At 38.6% G+C, this 15985-nt stretch overlaps 1 protein-coding gene across 5 annotated transcripts in view; it reads left to right on the top strand.

Annotated features, from left to right (window-relative positions):
• The window catches only part of SH3GL2 (SH3 domain containing GRB2 like 2, endophilin A1), a 198565-nt gene that overhangs the window by 147091 nt on the left and 35489 nt on the right, over positions 1-15985 (top strand). For all 5 annotated transcript variants that reach the window (XM_072728201.1, XM_072728203.1, XM_072728204.1 and 2 more), the window contains exons 2-3: positions 2691-2759; positions 13089-13161. In XM_072728201.1, coding sequence (XP_072584302.1) covers positions 2691-2759; positions 13089-13161 — 142 coding nt within the window. The remainder of the gene's footprint in view (positions 1-2690; positions 2760-13088; positions 13162-15985) is intronic.

Here is a 15985-nt window from a genome sequence, read left to right as displayed (position 1 = left end):
TGGGATTGAAAGTGTGATATAGACTTTGTGCTTTTGATGAGGGCCATATTTTATTCCCCAGAGATGATCAGAATGTGATTAACCTAAGGTTACCAGAATTCTCTAATGTTACTAAAAATGGAGGAGACATTTGTCATATATTTTTTGGTGACAGTTTTGTAAATGAAAATTAAATGTCTCATTCATAGGTCATAAGAGGAGGGTCTATTTTTGACCAAAATGGGATGTTGGGATATAATGAGTTCCCTGACATTGGAGACAGGTTAAACTGAGAGACAGTTGATTGGGGATTGTGTAAGTAAATATTTCTTGATTTTGTAAGAGTTTGACTAGAGTTTCCCAGTGCAAGTTTAACTGAAAACCATGCACTCCAAGAATAGTAAGACCTTGTACAAGAGGGGCTGAAATATGAGCCAAAACTGTCATCACTGAGTAAAGTGAAAGGGAGTGAATCTGTAGAAATCGCAGTAAAAAATTGATGTTAGCAAAAATTTGATATTAATAACTTGTAAGACCCCTTCTATTCCTGATTTTCTATAACTTATTCTCAAGCATGCAGGTTGTATCACTGGTACTTGGATCTCACCTGGAGGTTCTAAACCAAGTTCTGGGGTCTCTCACCCCCGTTTCTGGTTTGGTAAAAATCTTTAAGAAAGCAGGCAAAGACTTCTGCTCCAGATAACAATTAGCCTTTAGATTAGGTGGTATGGATACCAGACAAATCCTGGATCTGTATGGATTGCGGAAATAGTTGATAACTAGCATCATTCAGGGCACAGGTTAAGTGAGAGGGCCAATGTCAAGGACCAAGGGTTAAGGTAGCAAATCTAATGGAATTTCAGGCAGAGAGGGCCAGCACCATGGACAGCTTCCCCAAACTAGGCTGGGGGTGGAAAGAAGCCTAGGATTTAGCTTGGGAAAATTACTCTTATGTCTTGGTTACACCTCTTCCTAGCTAAGGATCACTACTTTAGACAGGCAATTTAACTTACACAACCCTGATTTTTCTCATCTGCAACATGGGAATAATTGTACTCTGCATAGTTCTTGTGATCTTAGATGATAAATTGCAGGTGAAAGTATGTGTCAGCTATACAAATGAAAGATGTTAATATTTTTATTAACCTTACACTTTTAATAATTGGCCTTTATTTACCTAAGGCTATACTATATTAATGAAAATTTCTAGATTCTTCTCAATATTTGACACAACAGTTGAAAAAAATTGATAGGGGAAACCAAGATACCATAAGCAGGTATATACTTTATTGCAAAGACAAGGGAACTAGGATTTACTGCCTATCTTGTGGGTTCAGACATAGGTTATTCTACTACACTACTTTATTTTATAACCACTCTGTACATTACCAAAGAGTAGAGGAGTCTGTTTATGCTGTGGCCTTTCATCACAGCACATTCCTTCTGTTAATACTGCTGGGATGAAATGGGTAGCATCTGGTATACAGCAGGTCCAGAGTTGTGATAGAATTCATACTCTAAGTTTTACTAATAGTGGTCTCCTCTAAAGGTTTTCCTGATGGCAGAAAGCAGGAGTGAAGGACATGGGGGTGGGTGGGTAAAGAATAAGCAAAGCCCCCAACAAGGACATATCAGAACTTCCATTGCCAAGGGGACAGAACCATGTTCTCAAGGACTCCTTTAGAAGGAGATAGACCAAACTTACTGGGATGACCCAGTTTGTTACTGAGATTGCTGCTGGTCTGGCCTTAGTGGTAGCCTTCTTTGCAGAGCCCTTTAATCCAGTGGTTATTGAAGGAAATGAAAAATCATACTTCAATATCTGTGATACTTTATGTAATACAGTGACATCTTACTGAAAAGCATCTAACTACATTTATAATTAGAGAATTTTAAGAGAAAAGTCTCATGTCATTAGCATTTAATTTTCCTGCCTTTGATGAAACTAAAGTATTTTTCTTGTGATTCATTCATACATTTTTATTATATTTAATTTAAATCTTTATCTCAAAACAGAATAAGATAGTTAACTTTTTAATGAACGTGAATTCTACATGTGGAAAATGATCATTTGCATATGTAAATTGGTGAATATAAAACAGATCATAATGGGAATTGATTGGGTAGCAAAGAAATGCCCTCACATTCTTTCCATATGGTTTGTCTCATGTTTATAAAGATGTAGACAGCTACAGGAGGCTTTGTGAGATTGCTATTCAAGTCCTTTTATCTGAAGATCAGCTAGGCTGATTTTTTTCTTACCAGTTTGATAGATGCTTGTGATTATCTGTTCAATAGCCCATTGAGAAATAGGTTGAAGAAGTAGCAATTTTCTACCGAGGTAGCATTTTAGAGCCATTATCAGAGGGAAGTTATAATTGTATGATGGTGTTGTTCTTCAGAAGTTTCAAAAGGAAAATATTAGTGATTAGGTAGTTATATAATAATGTATATAATAAAGAACACTGGGGTTGAAAGCAGAAGAAATAAGTTCAAATTCTTACTTCAGTACTTATTTCGTGCCTGGTCTTTGGCAGGTTGTTTAAATATTCTGAGCCACACAGTTTCCTCCTATGAGAATAGGACTGTCCACCTATGTCAGAGAATGGTAGTGAGATTATATTAGATGATGTTTCTGAACGTGCTTGAAACTTTTAACACACATTTTAAAAAGAAACCTTATTATTCTCCTTTTTGTTTCTTTTCTTTAGAAAGTGAGTGAGAAGGTCGGAGGAGCTGAAGGAACCAAGCTAGATGATGACTTCAAAGAGATGGAGCGGGTAAGTCTTCACCACTTAGAGCTCCCTTTGACATGAAGTTGTCTAGCATGCTGAGAGAGGAAAGGGAAACTACTTTCCTCTGGTATCTGAAAATGCATTTTGTTATTTTAAAATACATTCTCTTTTTAGTGTATATTTTAAAACAGAAGATGCAAAGCATCCTGTCTTCCCTTTGCACTACCCTGAGAAAACTTCAGCAAAGGTGAAATGTCCTAATATACTTTCCCGGTGAGTTTTATCATTGCTTTTCCAAATAGGGACAACATGAAGTTGTGTTTGAATCAGGATAAGGTGGGAAGGAAATAGAGAAAGGTGGGAATGGTGTCCCAAGTGTTTGGGGAGAGTCTGAATCATTGACTGGCTTTGGTGGACCTCTTGGCAAGGCTGTGCTAGCCAGTGGCAGCAGGGGTGGTGGACAGAAGGCATGAAGGGGCCTGCTGGACTTGGCCCTTCCCTGCTACACTTGCACTGCTTGTCCCACAAGTCAGTTTATTGCTCTGAGTCTTTTATTTTTGTGTAAAAATAAGATGAGAATACTAATCCTCTTGGGATTTTTATTAAGGATTAAAAATAATGTAAGTCATTTAGTGTTCTGCCTGAAAGATAGCAGGTTCTCAGCAGGTAAGGATGGAGGCAGCAAACAAAATAGCCCATTTGATTCTTGTGACATCCGCCATATTTTCTCTTTGAGACTCTTCATAGCAAGTGATATTTAGGCTTATGGTGAAGGGTGTGTGTCATGTAGTGCAAAGAATTATTTCAGGTATGCAATTGCTGATAGGTAAAGGGACCTGGGAATACAGAAGGTGTACTTGAAGAGAGAGGATGTTGAAAGCCTATAGTTACCTAGAAAACACATTTTTACTTCACATCAGTTCCAACAGGCTGTCTCAGTTGTGCTGTTTGTGTGAAGAGCCAAACAAAGACAATTCCTAGGTGCTTTCTGCCTTGTCTTTTTCAGTTTTTTTTTCTTTTGAGTTCATTGATGAATTCCAACAAATTCTTGTCTTGTGCCTCTTATGAGCGAAGATGTAGGATACAGCAGTGAGCTGATAAACAACAGTCTTGACTGCTTTAATTTCATAGTCTAGTGGGGAAGGCAAACTGGACAAATATTGACCAATGTGGCTGGTTTAACAAAACATGGTGCTGGAGAAGCTTGAACCAGAGGAAACACACACAGGGTGATTGCAGAAAGCCTTCCTAATATTTTAATGATATTGTGGAGGACAAATAAGAGTTATTGGAGAATGTTTCTGGTAAAGGGAACAGCAAGTAAGAAAGAACAGGACACATTGGAGTTCCTGAAAAAAAAAAAATGAGTTGCCAAGAGACAGAGATCTTGTGAAATGAGACTTGGAGTTCCTGAAAAAAAAAAAAATGAGTTGCCAAGAGACAGAGATCTTGTGAAATGAGACTATGTAGTGTTAACCTAACTGGTCATTCTGGCTAAATTCTTGAAATGGACCTCACTGATAGCACATGTACTTAAGAGAGAGGAGATTCAGTATAATAGTCCTGAGTCCCAATCAGAAGTCTTGGAGGCCAATCTCTTACACCTAATGCCTGACAGGTATTTGCCCCCAGTAGGACAAATGAAGTCAGCGCTTGTCCTTATTTCTTATCTCTGGACAGTTCTAAGTTACCACTTGATCTTTAACCAAAGCTAGTAGCCTCTGCTGTTTATAGTTCTGGAAATGGTACTCTACCCATCCATCTTCTATAGCATCTGAGACCAGATCCTGACACATTTGCCTAGAATGACTTGACTCTTCCACTCCCTGTAATATTGGAGTTCCTCATGCCTCATAAAGAGCAGCTTGTGGGTCTATTAATTTGCACCAGCCTCTGTCTCCACCCATTATTTCCTGATCCCTTCACCCATTATCCTTTGAATCCTCCCTCTCCCCTCAGGACGGCATGTATAGCCCGTCTCTCCAATGCCATGTTGTTAATGACAGATTAGTCAGGCATTTAGGAATTTAGAACTAAAGAATCAGAATTTTAGTTCAGCTTTCAGCATCTGCCAGGACTAAAGGTAATAAGCTAGGTAGCTCACTGACTAAGCTAAGGCAAACTTTCCATTTCTTAAATGAAACTCAAAAGAATAGGAAATTGAGAGAATAGAGTAGAATTTATTACTGAGCAACTAATCAAACCTTTGAATCTGTGGCAATCTTGCAAAATAATTCAAATGAAAGAGGATCTTCTAAGTATTTTACTTCAGGTAAAGACCTAAAGGTATTCCTCTGGGTCTAAGGGTAAAGTTTATTTCTATTTCTTAGAAAATAACCAGCTTCTGAAGCTTTTGTTTCAAAAAATATATTCCTGGAGTTTAAAAAAATAAAACTTTTGCTGATTGAGGAACACACCTGTGTTTTTTTTATTTGGGTTTATAGCTAGTAAATTAAGGGATTTACATTTCAGAACAGTGTGGAAATTTTTTTTATTTCATTTTACTACAGACATTTTTTTAAGCTCATTTATGGCTCTGGGCAAATTTTACATTCTCTACCCATGCTAAATTTGCATTAGAGGTAAAGGATTGTGTGGCAATTGGAAAGCACGTGTCTTGGATTTGGAATCCAAAATCTTTTGGTTTGTACTGTTAATTTGTTGATTACTCAAAAAATATTTTAGCTCAGTATTCTCAAGCCTACAAAAGAATCACCTATCCACAGTTGGTTTTCTGATCATCAAGCATTTGGAGTAGAGAGACTTTTTTGTTCAGCTATGTTTTCAGAGGTGCAATTAGACAACAAAATGAAATGAATTAGAGGTTTGCATCAAGCAGCCCTACTGGGAGAGAGAATTGGGTATTCCTAGAGGTTGTTTCTCTAATCAGCCACCCTAACCCCTCCCCTGCCAAGACGCAGTAAAATTACATATGTGTCTCCCAGCCCTCACAGCTCCCCAAGCTGATTGGATGGAATCCTGCAGCTCTGTTGTTTCTGCAGGAGCCCTGCCCATAGCCATTTCTTTCCTCCTCTTAAGTGCCTTGCATAGAATTGTTTCTGTGTTAGTTTTAAATGATATCTGTTGCTTACAAGATTTGTTAAGTACAGACTAAATTTCTTACTGTGATATAGACACTGTAAGATTTGTTTATTGAGAAACTACAGATTTTTTATCAAGAGGAAGTTCTAGAATTTGAGTGATCTCTACTACTTTCTCAAATTTCCATCTGTTGCCACAGTTTTGTATATGTGTGTCCCCATGTGCATGTGGTTATATTAATTCATATGGAATATCTGTAAATGTTTCCTCCACGTGTAAAGTGTTGGACCGGACACCAGGAATATGAAGATGATTAAGACACAGTTCCTGCCTTTAAGGGACTTCCAGTTTTGATGGAAGAAATGGGCACATAAATCATGTGGCTCACAGGACATGTCCTTGATGCCTTGTCGAGGATTTCCATGAAAGACCTTACTCAGGTTGGTTAAGTCAGTGGAAGCTTCCTAGAGCAGAGGCTGCCTGAGCTAAATCCTGCAATTTTCTCTTGCTCCTACATATATGGTTAATGTAGAAGTCCAAATGAAGGGGTATAGTACCTCTTTTTGTAGCTTGAAAAGTGTCCTGGGAGATCCCTTCTATTGAAACAGGAAGAAGTCATAGGATTGGAACTGTGGCTATGTATCACTTCAGTGAGAATGGAATTCTTCTTAAGGGTAGCCTCAATTTTTAAGACAAGCAGGATGTTGGGAAAGAATGGGAAGTATGTCATTCCATATAAGACTGAGAAAGAGTGAGTTTATTAGTAGGATATGGGGTAAAGGCTGATAGAATGTCCTGTGGTCATTATCTTAATACGTTTAATTAGTCATTGGGTGGAAAGGGGTTACATCTTTTTCTATAACTCCAAGCGGTAAAAATAGAATTAATGAGTAGAAACTCTGGAGAGAGAGAGTCAGGCTCAATGTAAGAAAGAACTTTTAGCTGTCAGAGCTGCTTTAAAAAAAAAAAAAAGCCTTGGCTATAACTGAATTCCTCATCACTGCTAAAACCACAGTGTGACAGTGGTGTATGGCACACTAGTCATCATCTCTTTTGAGTTTTCTGGCAAGTAATTTGTTACTAATAATGTCACGTTTTAATAATATCACTTCATTGAATTCTGGTGGTTTATTCCAAATGAAGGAAAAGGGTATAAAGTCCCAGCCAGTAGGCTGAGTAACACATATCCCTGAGTGCACCCAGGAGTTTTTATCATGCTTATGAATGTCTTCCTCATGGATGTGGTAGTCAAACAGAAGGTGTAGATGACTGTAATAAAATCCTTCCTTGCTGGCATAAACTTGTAAGATGGTAAGAGCCTCAAACAAGATGAGCTTCAAAGACAACTTTCTCCTGGTCCTGAAATTTAGGAAAGTCAGGTTTCTTCTCAGTGATATGTTTACAATACATTTCTGTGCTAATATCATTAAAGGTAATGCGTAAGAAGTTTACAAAAAAAAAAAAAAAAAAAAAACAGTGGGGAAATCTCCGCCTAATGCCTTGTTTGTTTTTATTTTTCAACACACTATTAATCAGGCTTTCTGAATACCAAATAACTATTATAAACCAGAGCAATTTGGGAACAGGTACATTAATTCTCCCAAGTCAGTAGGGAACTATTAAAACATCCTTATGGGGCCAACCTGTATCTCACTGCCAGACAAACTTTCCCAGGGAGCTGTTTTCATTATGTCTCTGACTGTTTAATTAGGTGTCTCATTCAGAGTTCTCATTACTTTAAGTGGGTATGTGTATCTTTTAATAGGTTCATTTTCTTCAGTGATAAAAAAATAAGAATTTGATAAGATTTTAGTGTTTCATATGGCATGTTAAAATTGCTTTTTGTGTGACCAAGTGAGTGCTTCATTCATCTACTTAATTATTGACCAAACCCAAAAATTGTCCTCCATTTTAAAATACCTGTTTGTTCTTAAACTCTGCTCCTATGTCCCTGTGACAGCATCTGGGAGGATGCAGTCAGTATCTGACCATATAAAGTTACACACAAAGTGCCCCACAAGGAATGCTGTGTAGTTTGTGGGTGTTGTCACCTAGGCTCAGGACGCAATGACTACTTTTTCTCCAACAGAAAAGGTAATATCCAGATGCCTCAGAACAGTAACCTTATTCTAGTCAGTCCAGTACCTTTGGTTCTCTTATGTCTTGTCTCTAGAAGCTGAGGCAGCTGGTGGAATGATCAGCATCCATACCTTCAGTGTGGCACATGGTAAAAATAGAACATTAGCCAGGGATTGGCAGACTTTTTCTGTAAGCACCTTAGGCTTTGTGGATCAGAGAGCATCTGTGGTAACTTCTCACTTCTGCTGTTGAAGAGCAACAGCAACTATTGATGATGACTAAAAGGAAGGAGCATTTTTACATTCCAATCAAAAGACCATGAAATTAGAATTTCCTGTAATTATTATGTGCAATGAAATCGTATTTTTCTTTTGAATTTTTCCAATATATTAAAAAATATAAAAATAGCTAGTGGCCCAGATTTGGCTCAGTGGCCGCAGTATGCCAACCCTTGCTTTTTGCCTGATAAAGAAAAATGTTACAGTGAGTAGAGTGAGTTAAGAGAGCTCTTTTTCTCACTTCTCAAACTTGTAAATCACCAGGCTGGAGACTGCAGGAAGAACCTCCTAACTCCCAAGTATGAGAGTTGCTAAAATAGTGGTATTGAGAAAATAGAAGAAAAAAGACCAGAAGGCTATATGCCTGGGCTTTTACTTTCAGAAAAAAATTTTTACTTTGAGTTTTTATAACCTGAAAACATACCTGTTTTTATACATATTTACAGTTTCACCTCTAAACAACCTTCTCTAATGGCTCTCTACCCTCATCCAGACAAGGCTAGTTAAAGAAATGGGAGTCTCAACAGCTCACAGCAATGGAGATTGTGATTTAGGATGCATCAAAACTTATTTTCAAGTAGTAGGAAAATTGGGGCATTGAGGAAATCATGACCTATGTAAGTTCAGAGCTAAACTGCTGTTCTCAAATGGAAATGAGCTCTTGCAAGCTAGGATAAATTATTTAAGTGGAAATCTTAGTTCATGTTAATTACATCAGCCCTATTAATAAGAGAATATGTGCTTGGACATTGCCAGTTTAAGTATATAAATAACTCCCCCCCCCCCAAAAAAAAAAATAATAACTTCCCTAGCAAGTACCTAATAAGGCACATTCAGGGTTCTCACAGGGTAATGGCCCTCAGCCTGTCCATGACCGACACAGTATAGTTTAGCAAAAAAGACTCCCAGACATTATTAGCAAGGACAGAGATGGAGAGAAGTTAGAATCTGGTCAGCTTCCTACCTGCAGATGGCCATTAGATGATTTAGTTCCTCCAGTGTTCTTTCTTAGAAAACCTCTGACCCAAAAAAAAAAAAAAAAAAAAGAAAAAAAGAAAACCTCTGACCCATTACTTTTCTTCCCATCATAGCCATGATGGATGTATGACCTCAGACAATTCATTTTCCTTCACTAGGTTCAGACTTGCACATTCAAAATATTAAGGCTTGGGATTAGATGCTCTACTGGTCTCTTTCTATTATGTTATTTAAGTCTATCAAGTGAGATCTGTCATAGTAAAATCAAGAGGAAAATCCCAGTGAATGAGTTTGCTAATAAGCTATTTCCTGGTTGAGGTATGTTTTGATAACATAATATATAAATAATTGGATAAAGTTGATTTCAGAAGTGGACTTCAAGCAAATTTTATTTTATACTCTGATTAAAAAGATTTGGCTAGAGCTTGTTTTATAGTGATATCTAGCTTAGGTAACTAAAAGTGTTGAAGGGGTCTGCCTTGTTGAGCACAAAATCTATAAAGATCTGATATAAAGATATGGGCTCCTTCCTGGAAGATTTTGGTCAAACCACAGGGGACACTGGTTAGTTTTTATTCCTACTTCCCTTTGAATACTGAATCCTACTGGGAACCAAACTTCATGTTCTAATATTGGCATCTGTGTTGCCCCTGTGTCTTTCCCTGAGACCACTGGCTTTAGCCAAGCTAGTGGTTTCTGTTAATAGAGGCTGATTAGTTGAGATATCTATTTAAAGAGCCAGGAAGAGAGAGAAGGTTCCATACCTCAAATCAGAACCATTTTTCACACCTTCCTTGCTGACCTCTCTGTGGACCACTCCAAATATGCACTTCTGGCACCAGCCTCTGTGGTCAAACAACTCAGTTTGACTCAGTGGGAGAGCCCCGTTTTGCAGAGGCCCAGGGGTACCCAGGGTAGAATGGTTCTTGTGGATAAAGTTTCTATAGATTTTTAGGACTTAAAAAAAACCCCAGAAGATGGGATGGCAGATGTTTTCCCCTTGGTCCTGTGTTTTGGCCACTGCCATATTCCCAGCCCCTTCTGGGAGATTTCACAAAGAGCTTTGCAGCCTAACTTGGGCTCTCTCTTCATTTGGGAGGTGTCCCTGTTGCGTGTCTTTCTATGAAGAGCTTATGCTTTCAAGGAGGGTTATAGGGTAATAGTTAAGAATACAGACTCTAGAACCAACATTGGGAAAGTTTCTTAACCTCTCTGTATCTATTTGACATGGTTTCTAAGTATTAGATGAGTTAAGGTATTTAAAGCCTTTAGAATAATTTTTGAAAAACAGAAAACACTTTTATAATGGTGGTGGGCATAATTATTATGGAGGGCAGATATGGGAGAAAGTTAGAAATTGGCTAGCCTCTTAGTAGCAGATGATTTCAGAATATGAAATGGTCAGTGGACAATTCAGTTTTTCTGGCTCACTCTCTTAGAAACCTTGAACTTTGGAATTGTTTCTTCCCATCATAGCCACACAGGACCCTTGGATACACATTTGGCATCTAATTCTTTTATCTCTGTCATATAGTCCTTAGGTGATATATGTTTCCCTCCTATCATGCATGTAACCTGGACTTCCAGCGTGTTTGTTGTGCCATCACCTTTAATTAACTTCCATGACATTGAGTACACAATGGTTGGTTGGTATTCTGCTAATACTGCCAGTACCTCCACTTATGACCACACAAGTCATGTACTGCACAACTCCAGGGAACCCCTATTCACTTCTGTGCTAAACACTACTTGATACATGCTCAAATCTCAGGCATCCTATAAACTCAGATCAACCTAAAGGACATGGTACAGGGTTCCTATGTAGACTGGCACCTCTTGAATAGGAGGGCTTCTTAAAGTAATTTTATACCATGATGACCTTATAAGAAAGAGTGGATTCCTCTGTAAATTGCAATAATGAGAAACTCCTTACACAAAAATGTGACTGCCATGGAATAGGAAATTATTAAGTATTGAAAAACAAAACTGAAAGATAAAATATTCTGACGGATTTTGGTTTGGTTTCTGATTATGAGAGATACTTATCCCATCCAGAAAAGGCTGATTTTATATGTAGGTGTAGTAAGTTACTGAAAAATTTCTTGGAATTGAGGGAAGAGCCCTTGAATTCCAGTTAAAACAATAAAGTCCCCAAAGACCTGATATCTGAAATTCTATCATTAAAAATTTCTTTCACTCATATCTATATTATATATCCCCATACACATACTTTGGATAGGAGGATGCATTTGTTTTTATTAGTTATGTACCCTGTGGAGTGGAATGAGTGAGTGAGTGGACCACACATGTTGATAAGGAAAGGATTTTATGAGGGAATGTAGAGTGGACTATACAGACTCTCCATGTAGGGAGGAAGGCCCAACAGAGAGAAGACATGCTGACCTGCTGAACGCGAATGCTGACCATTCAAAATTTTGCATAGATAGACTCTAAGATTGAGGTTTTTATTTGGAAGTAACCAAAGGTTTAGGGATTGATTAGAAGCATTTGCTCAAAAGTTTTATACACTTAGGGTGTCCTGAGAAGTTAAGTAAAAGCTTTCCATCTCGGGCAACCTGGGTGGCTCAGCAGTTTATCGATGTTGTTTCTTTTTTTTTTTTAATTTTTATTTATTTATGAGAGAGAGAGAGAGAGAGAGAGAGAGAGAAGCAGGCTCCATGCACCGGGAGCCCGACGTGGGACTCGATCCCGGATCTCCAGGATCAAGCCTTGGGCCAAAGGCAGGCGTTAAACCACTGCGCCACCCAGGGATCCCTGGCTCAGCAGTTTAGCACCGCCTTCAACCCAGGGCGTGATCCTGGAGACCCGGGATCGAGTCCCACGTCAGGCTCTCTGCATGGAGCCTGTTTCTCCCTCTGCCTGTGTCTCAGCCTCTCTCTCTCTCTCTCTGTCCCTCATGAATAAATAAATTAAAAAAAAAAAAACTTTCCATCTCTTACTTGAATAAACAGAGTTGAGGTTGCACTTTTCTTTTTTTCTGTCCCTCAAACCTGCCACCATGGCTGGCCCACTGTAGACATCCCACAAATGCCTCTGGGGCAAAATGTGATTCATGATCTCCACGTTCTTTTCGTTTTCTTTTTAACTTTTATTTATGTTTATTTTATGCTAAATTTATTCATGGGGCATATATTTTTATTCCCTTGGTTTTTTTTCCTGAGTTGTATGTGTGTATGCATGCATGTGTACATGAAACCTCCTCTTCTGGTTTAGGAACGATTTGTTCTTTTCAGTAAGAATCATCTCAGTGCAGTGGCATGAGCTCATGTAGAGGTTAATCAGACTATGAGCTCCATAAATCTGAGGTTCACCCTTGGGGATTTTATTTACCTAAATGTGCTCAATGACCAGAGAAGCTAGGTCAAGAACCTGAAATTCAGCTTTACTCTCTGCATTTTTAAGCATGTACAACAAAAATTGACTATCTTCTTGGGCATGGGACCTGTGTCAAGCTCCACTGTTTGGCCTGGGCACACCTACCAACTCTAGCATTTTAACAGTGGAATGGCAGATATTAATTATATAAAGTGACACAATTTTGGTGGCTTTTTGGATATGCATACCCTCTATGGCATGAACAGTTTCACAGATATTCTGAAAGTGAACATGTAAATTTGAACCTTTTGATTTGTATGATTTTTGTGAGTTTCTATGTTAATAGTGACCACCTCAGGCCACTTCGGGGAGGAAAAAGCTATCACCACCTTATTTTGCCAGAAGATACTGAAGTATATTTTGAAACAAATTTTTAGGAAATTCCAGGTTCCTCTTTCAGTAAATAGGATTTCCACATCTTGATCGAGCCTAACTGAATGTGAAGTGATTCTTCCTTCTCGAGCATCTCTAGTGCCTCACTATCTACTGCAGAGCTTGTTGCTCTGCTATAGCACCAGAGATTGTTTATCTACTTAAGCAAAACTTAGGTTCTAAAGCTAATAATTCTTGTCACTTAGAATATCTATTTTTCTCATTTCAGAAAGTGGATGTCACCAGCAGGGCTGTGATGGAAATAATGACCAAAACAATTGAATACCTTCAACCCAATCCAGGTAAGGGATTGCTTTATACATTCAGGATATCCCTCCATGTAACCTGTAGTTTCTCTTTGATAGACATTTAGGTTTGGTGGTGTGCCTCTCTGCTCAGCCCACCTTTCTGGAGATCCAGTGACTTCGGGTATAGTAATTTAACTGAGGAAGAAGGATTGTTTTTTTTTGTTTGTTGGTTGGTTGGTTGGTTGGTTGGTTGGTTTTTTTAAAGATTGGTTGATTGATTGATTGATTGATTTATGAGAGACACCGAGAGAGACAGGCAGAGACATAGGCAGAGGGAGAAGCAGGCTCCATGCAGGGATCCTGATGTGGGACTCGATCCCTGGACTCCAGGATCATGCCCTGAGCCGAAGGCAGATGCTCAGCTATTGAGCCACCCAGGCATCCCAGAAGGACGGGTAAAGGCTCATATCAAAGTAACTGGAGGAGTCTGTGATATTTTATCTGACTCTATTGTGTTTAACATGGGGCATAGCATGGACAGCTTAGGTAGCACATCATATCACCATGCAGGCAGGGTAGCTGCAAGCTGTTAGTAATCAAACCTAACTTTCAAGGAATGGTAAGAAAGAATTGGGATGATTTTACAGTAGATACAGCAATTCCCAGAAGGTGTGAAAAAGTAGGAAGTTTTTGTGAAATACAGAGGGTTTCTGTTCATACAGCATCACTAAAGTTTGTGGAGGGTTATCCTTAATTCCGATTCTTCTCCAAGTACATGGCAGATTAGCATTTGTTCCTGCTAAGTTGCTATGCTCTAAGAGAAGGAAGTTATAATAGAAATAATAATGGATCAACCCCTTGAAAGGAGAACCAGGCAGAACTGGGCAATGTCTGTAGACACCAGGTATAACAAAGCAAAATAGCTTATGCCATCGACCTCTTCACTACTCTTCCTGACATCAGTTCCTAAGGCAGAGTATAGAAGAATTGCAAAAAAAGCCTTGAAGTAAGACTGAATGTATTTTATGTGAGAAGTATGAATATTTAGAAAACTGCTCATTTGGGGACTAATTACTTTGAGAGTCTCAGGTTGGGAGTCGTGTCTTTGGTGGTCCTAGGGAAAGTGGTCTAGACACTGTCAGCTCTGGTGTGTTTGGATACAGAGCGCTAGTGGGCAAGGGATGAGAAGAAGAGAAATTGTGGGATCAGAGGTGGGGATCAGAGGTGGCCAAGTAATGTAGGAAGTGCTGACTAGGTCTCCACTGCCTCCTGCTGCTGGCTGAGCTCTCATTCAACCTTTATTTACCTATGATAGCACCCCTGCTGTTTCTAAGATAACAAACTGTAGGAATAACATTCTTATTTTTTTCTTCTTAAAATACATCAGAGATGGAATTATATAAAGAAGGAAAATACAGAAGTAGGAATGTAACTGATTATGAACCAAATGGTTAGCACAGTAGGCAAAGAATAGCAAAAATGAAATTCCTAATTTTTATCAGAGCCTTCTTTATGACCTTTATATTCATTCCACAGAGATGCAAGGATCTCTTAGATGGTCATTTATTCCTTAGTATTCCTACCATAACTGTGATAGGTCTGGTTCTGAAGAGAGCTGCTCAACCTGCCTCACCATAAGCAATCGTTGAATAAGGGCAAGAAGTTTGTGTTTTCATCTTTGCACAGAACTTTGAAGTGCTCTCTGTTCTCCTGGTATCTACACATGATTTGTGCTGATAGCTCATTGTTGTAGGGCTAAGATAATTAGACGGTAAGAGAGGGAAAATATACTATTTATTGAGCATGAATGTATTTTTAGGGCCATGCTAATTATATACACTGTTTCAACTCTAAAAGTAACCTTCTTTTTCCTGATTGTAAAAATAACACACAGTTGAACAATTCATAGTTAGTTACAAAAAACACACTAAAAATCCATTGTAACACAAATCCTTAGTGAAAACCATCCATGTTCCTGAGTATAATGGAATTCTGTTGTAGATAGGTATAGTGTGTTGAATGGCATGCCTCTCAAAAGTCAGGCTACCCAGACTCTCAGAATATGACCCTATTTGACAATAGGGTCTTTACAATTGTATTTAGTTGGTGATCTTGAGATGAACTCATTCTGGAGTTAGAGTGAGCCTAAAACAATGACTGCTGTCTTTGTAAGAAGCAAAAACACAGACACGGGGAAGAAAGCCATGTGAAGTTGAGGCTGAGATTGGAGTGATGTGGCCACAAACCAAAGAATTCCAAGAGCCACCAGAAGCTGGAAGATGCAAGGGAAGGATTTTCCCAGACAGCCTCTGGAAAGAATCAGCCCTACAAGACATGTTGATTTCAGGTTTCTAGCCTCTTGAACTGTGAGAGAGTAAATTTCTGTTGCATTAACTCACAGTTTGTGGCAATTCGTTATGGTAACCCTGGAAAAACGAATACAGTTGACTAGCCTTATTTTCTACAGAAAAAAAACAAGGGCCCAGGAATTGAAGAAACTTTCCCAAAGTCACACACTTAGGAGGGGAAGAAGTCAGGATTGGAACCCAGGTCAGAGTGGGTACAAGAGAAATTCAGAAAGGAAACAAATTTGGGGATTGAGACTTACTTTCATTTTAATAAAAAAGATTATAGGAGGTAATAGAGGAGATAAGAATTTTTAGAAATGACATTTTTAGTTAAATGTTGAATGTCCTTATTAGCTGCCAACATGTTGGTTTTATGGCTATTTGAAAATTGAATGGACAACTGCCATCATGAACAACTTAAAGGTCATCACCAGACAGTGCAAGTTTGGTCTCAGAAAAGCAGTTATATATGGGCAGGCCACATATGCATACAAGTAAATATCACCCAGAAGAGTCCAGAACAAAACAAA

This window comes from Vulpes vulpes, chromosome 12 (genome assembly GCF_048418805.1).
Source record: "Vulpes vulpes isolate BD-2025 chromosome 12, VulVul3, whole genome shotgun sequence".
Lineage (NCBI taxonomy): Eukaryota > Metazoa > Chordata > Mammalia > Carnivora > Canidae > Vulpes > Vulpes vulpes.
This window is presented reverse-complemented; position numbering and strand designations above follow the sequence as displayed.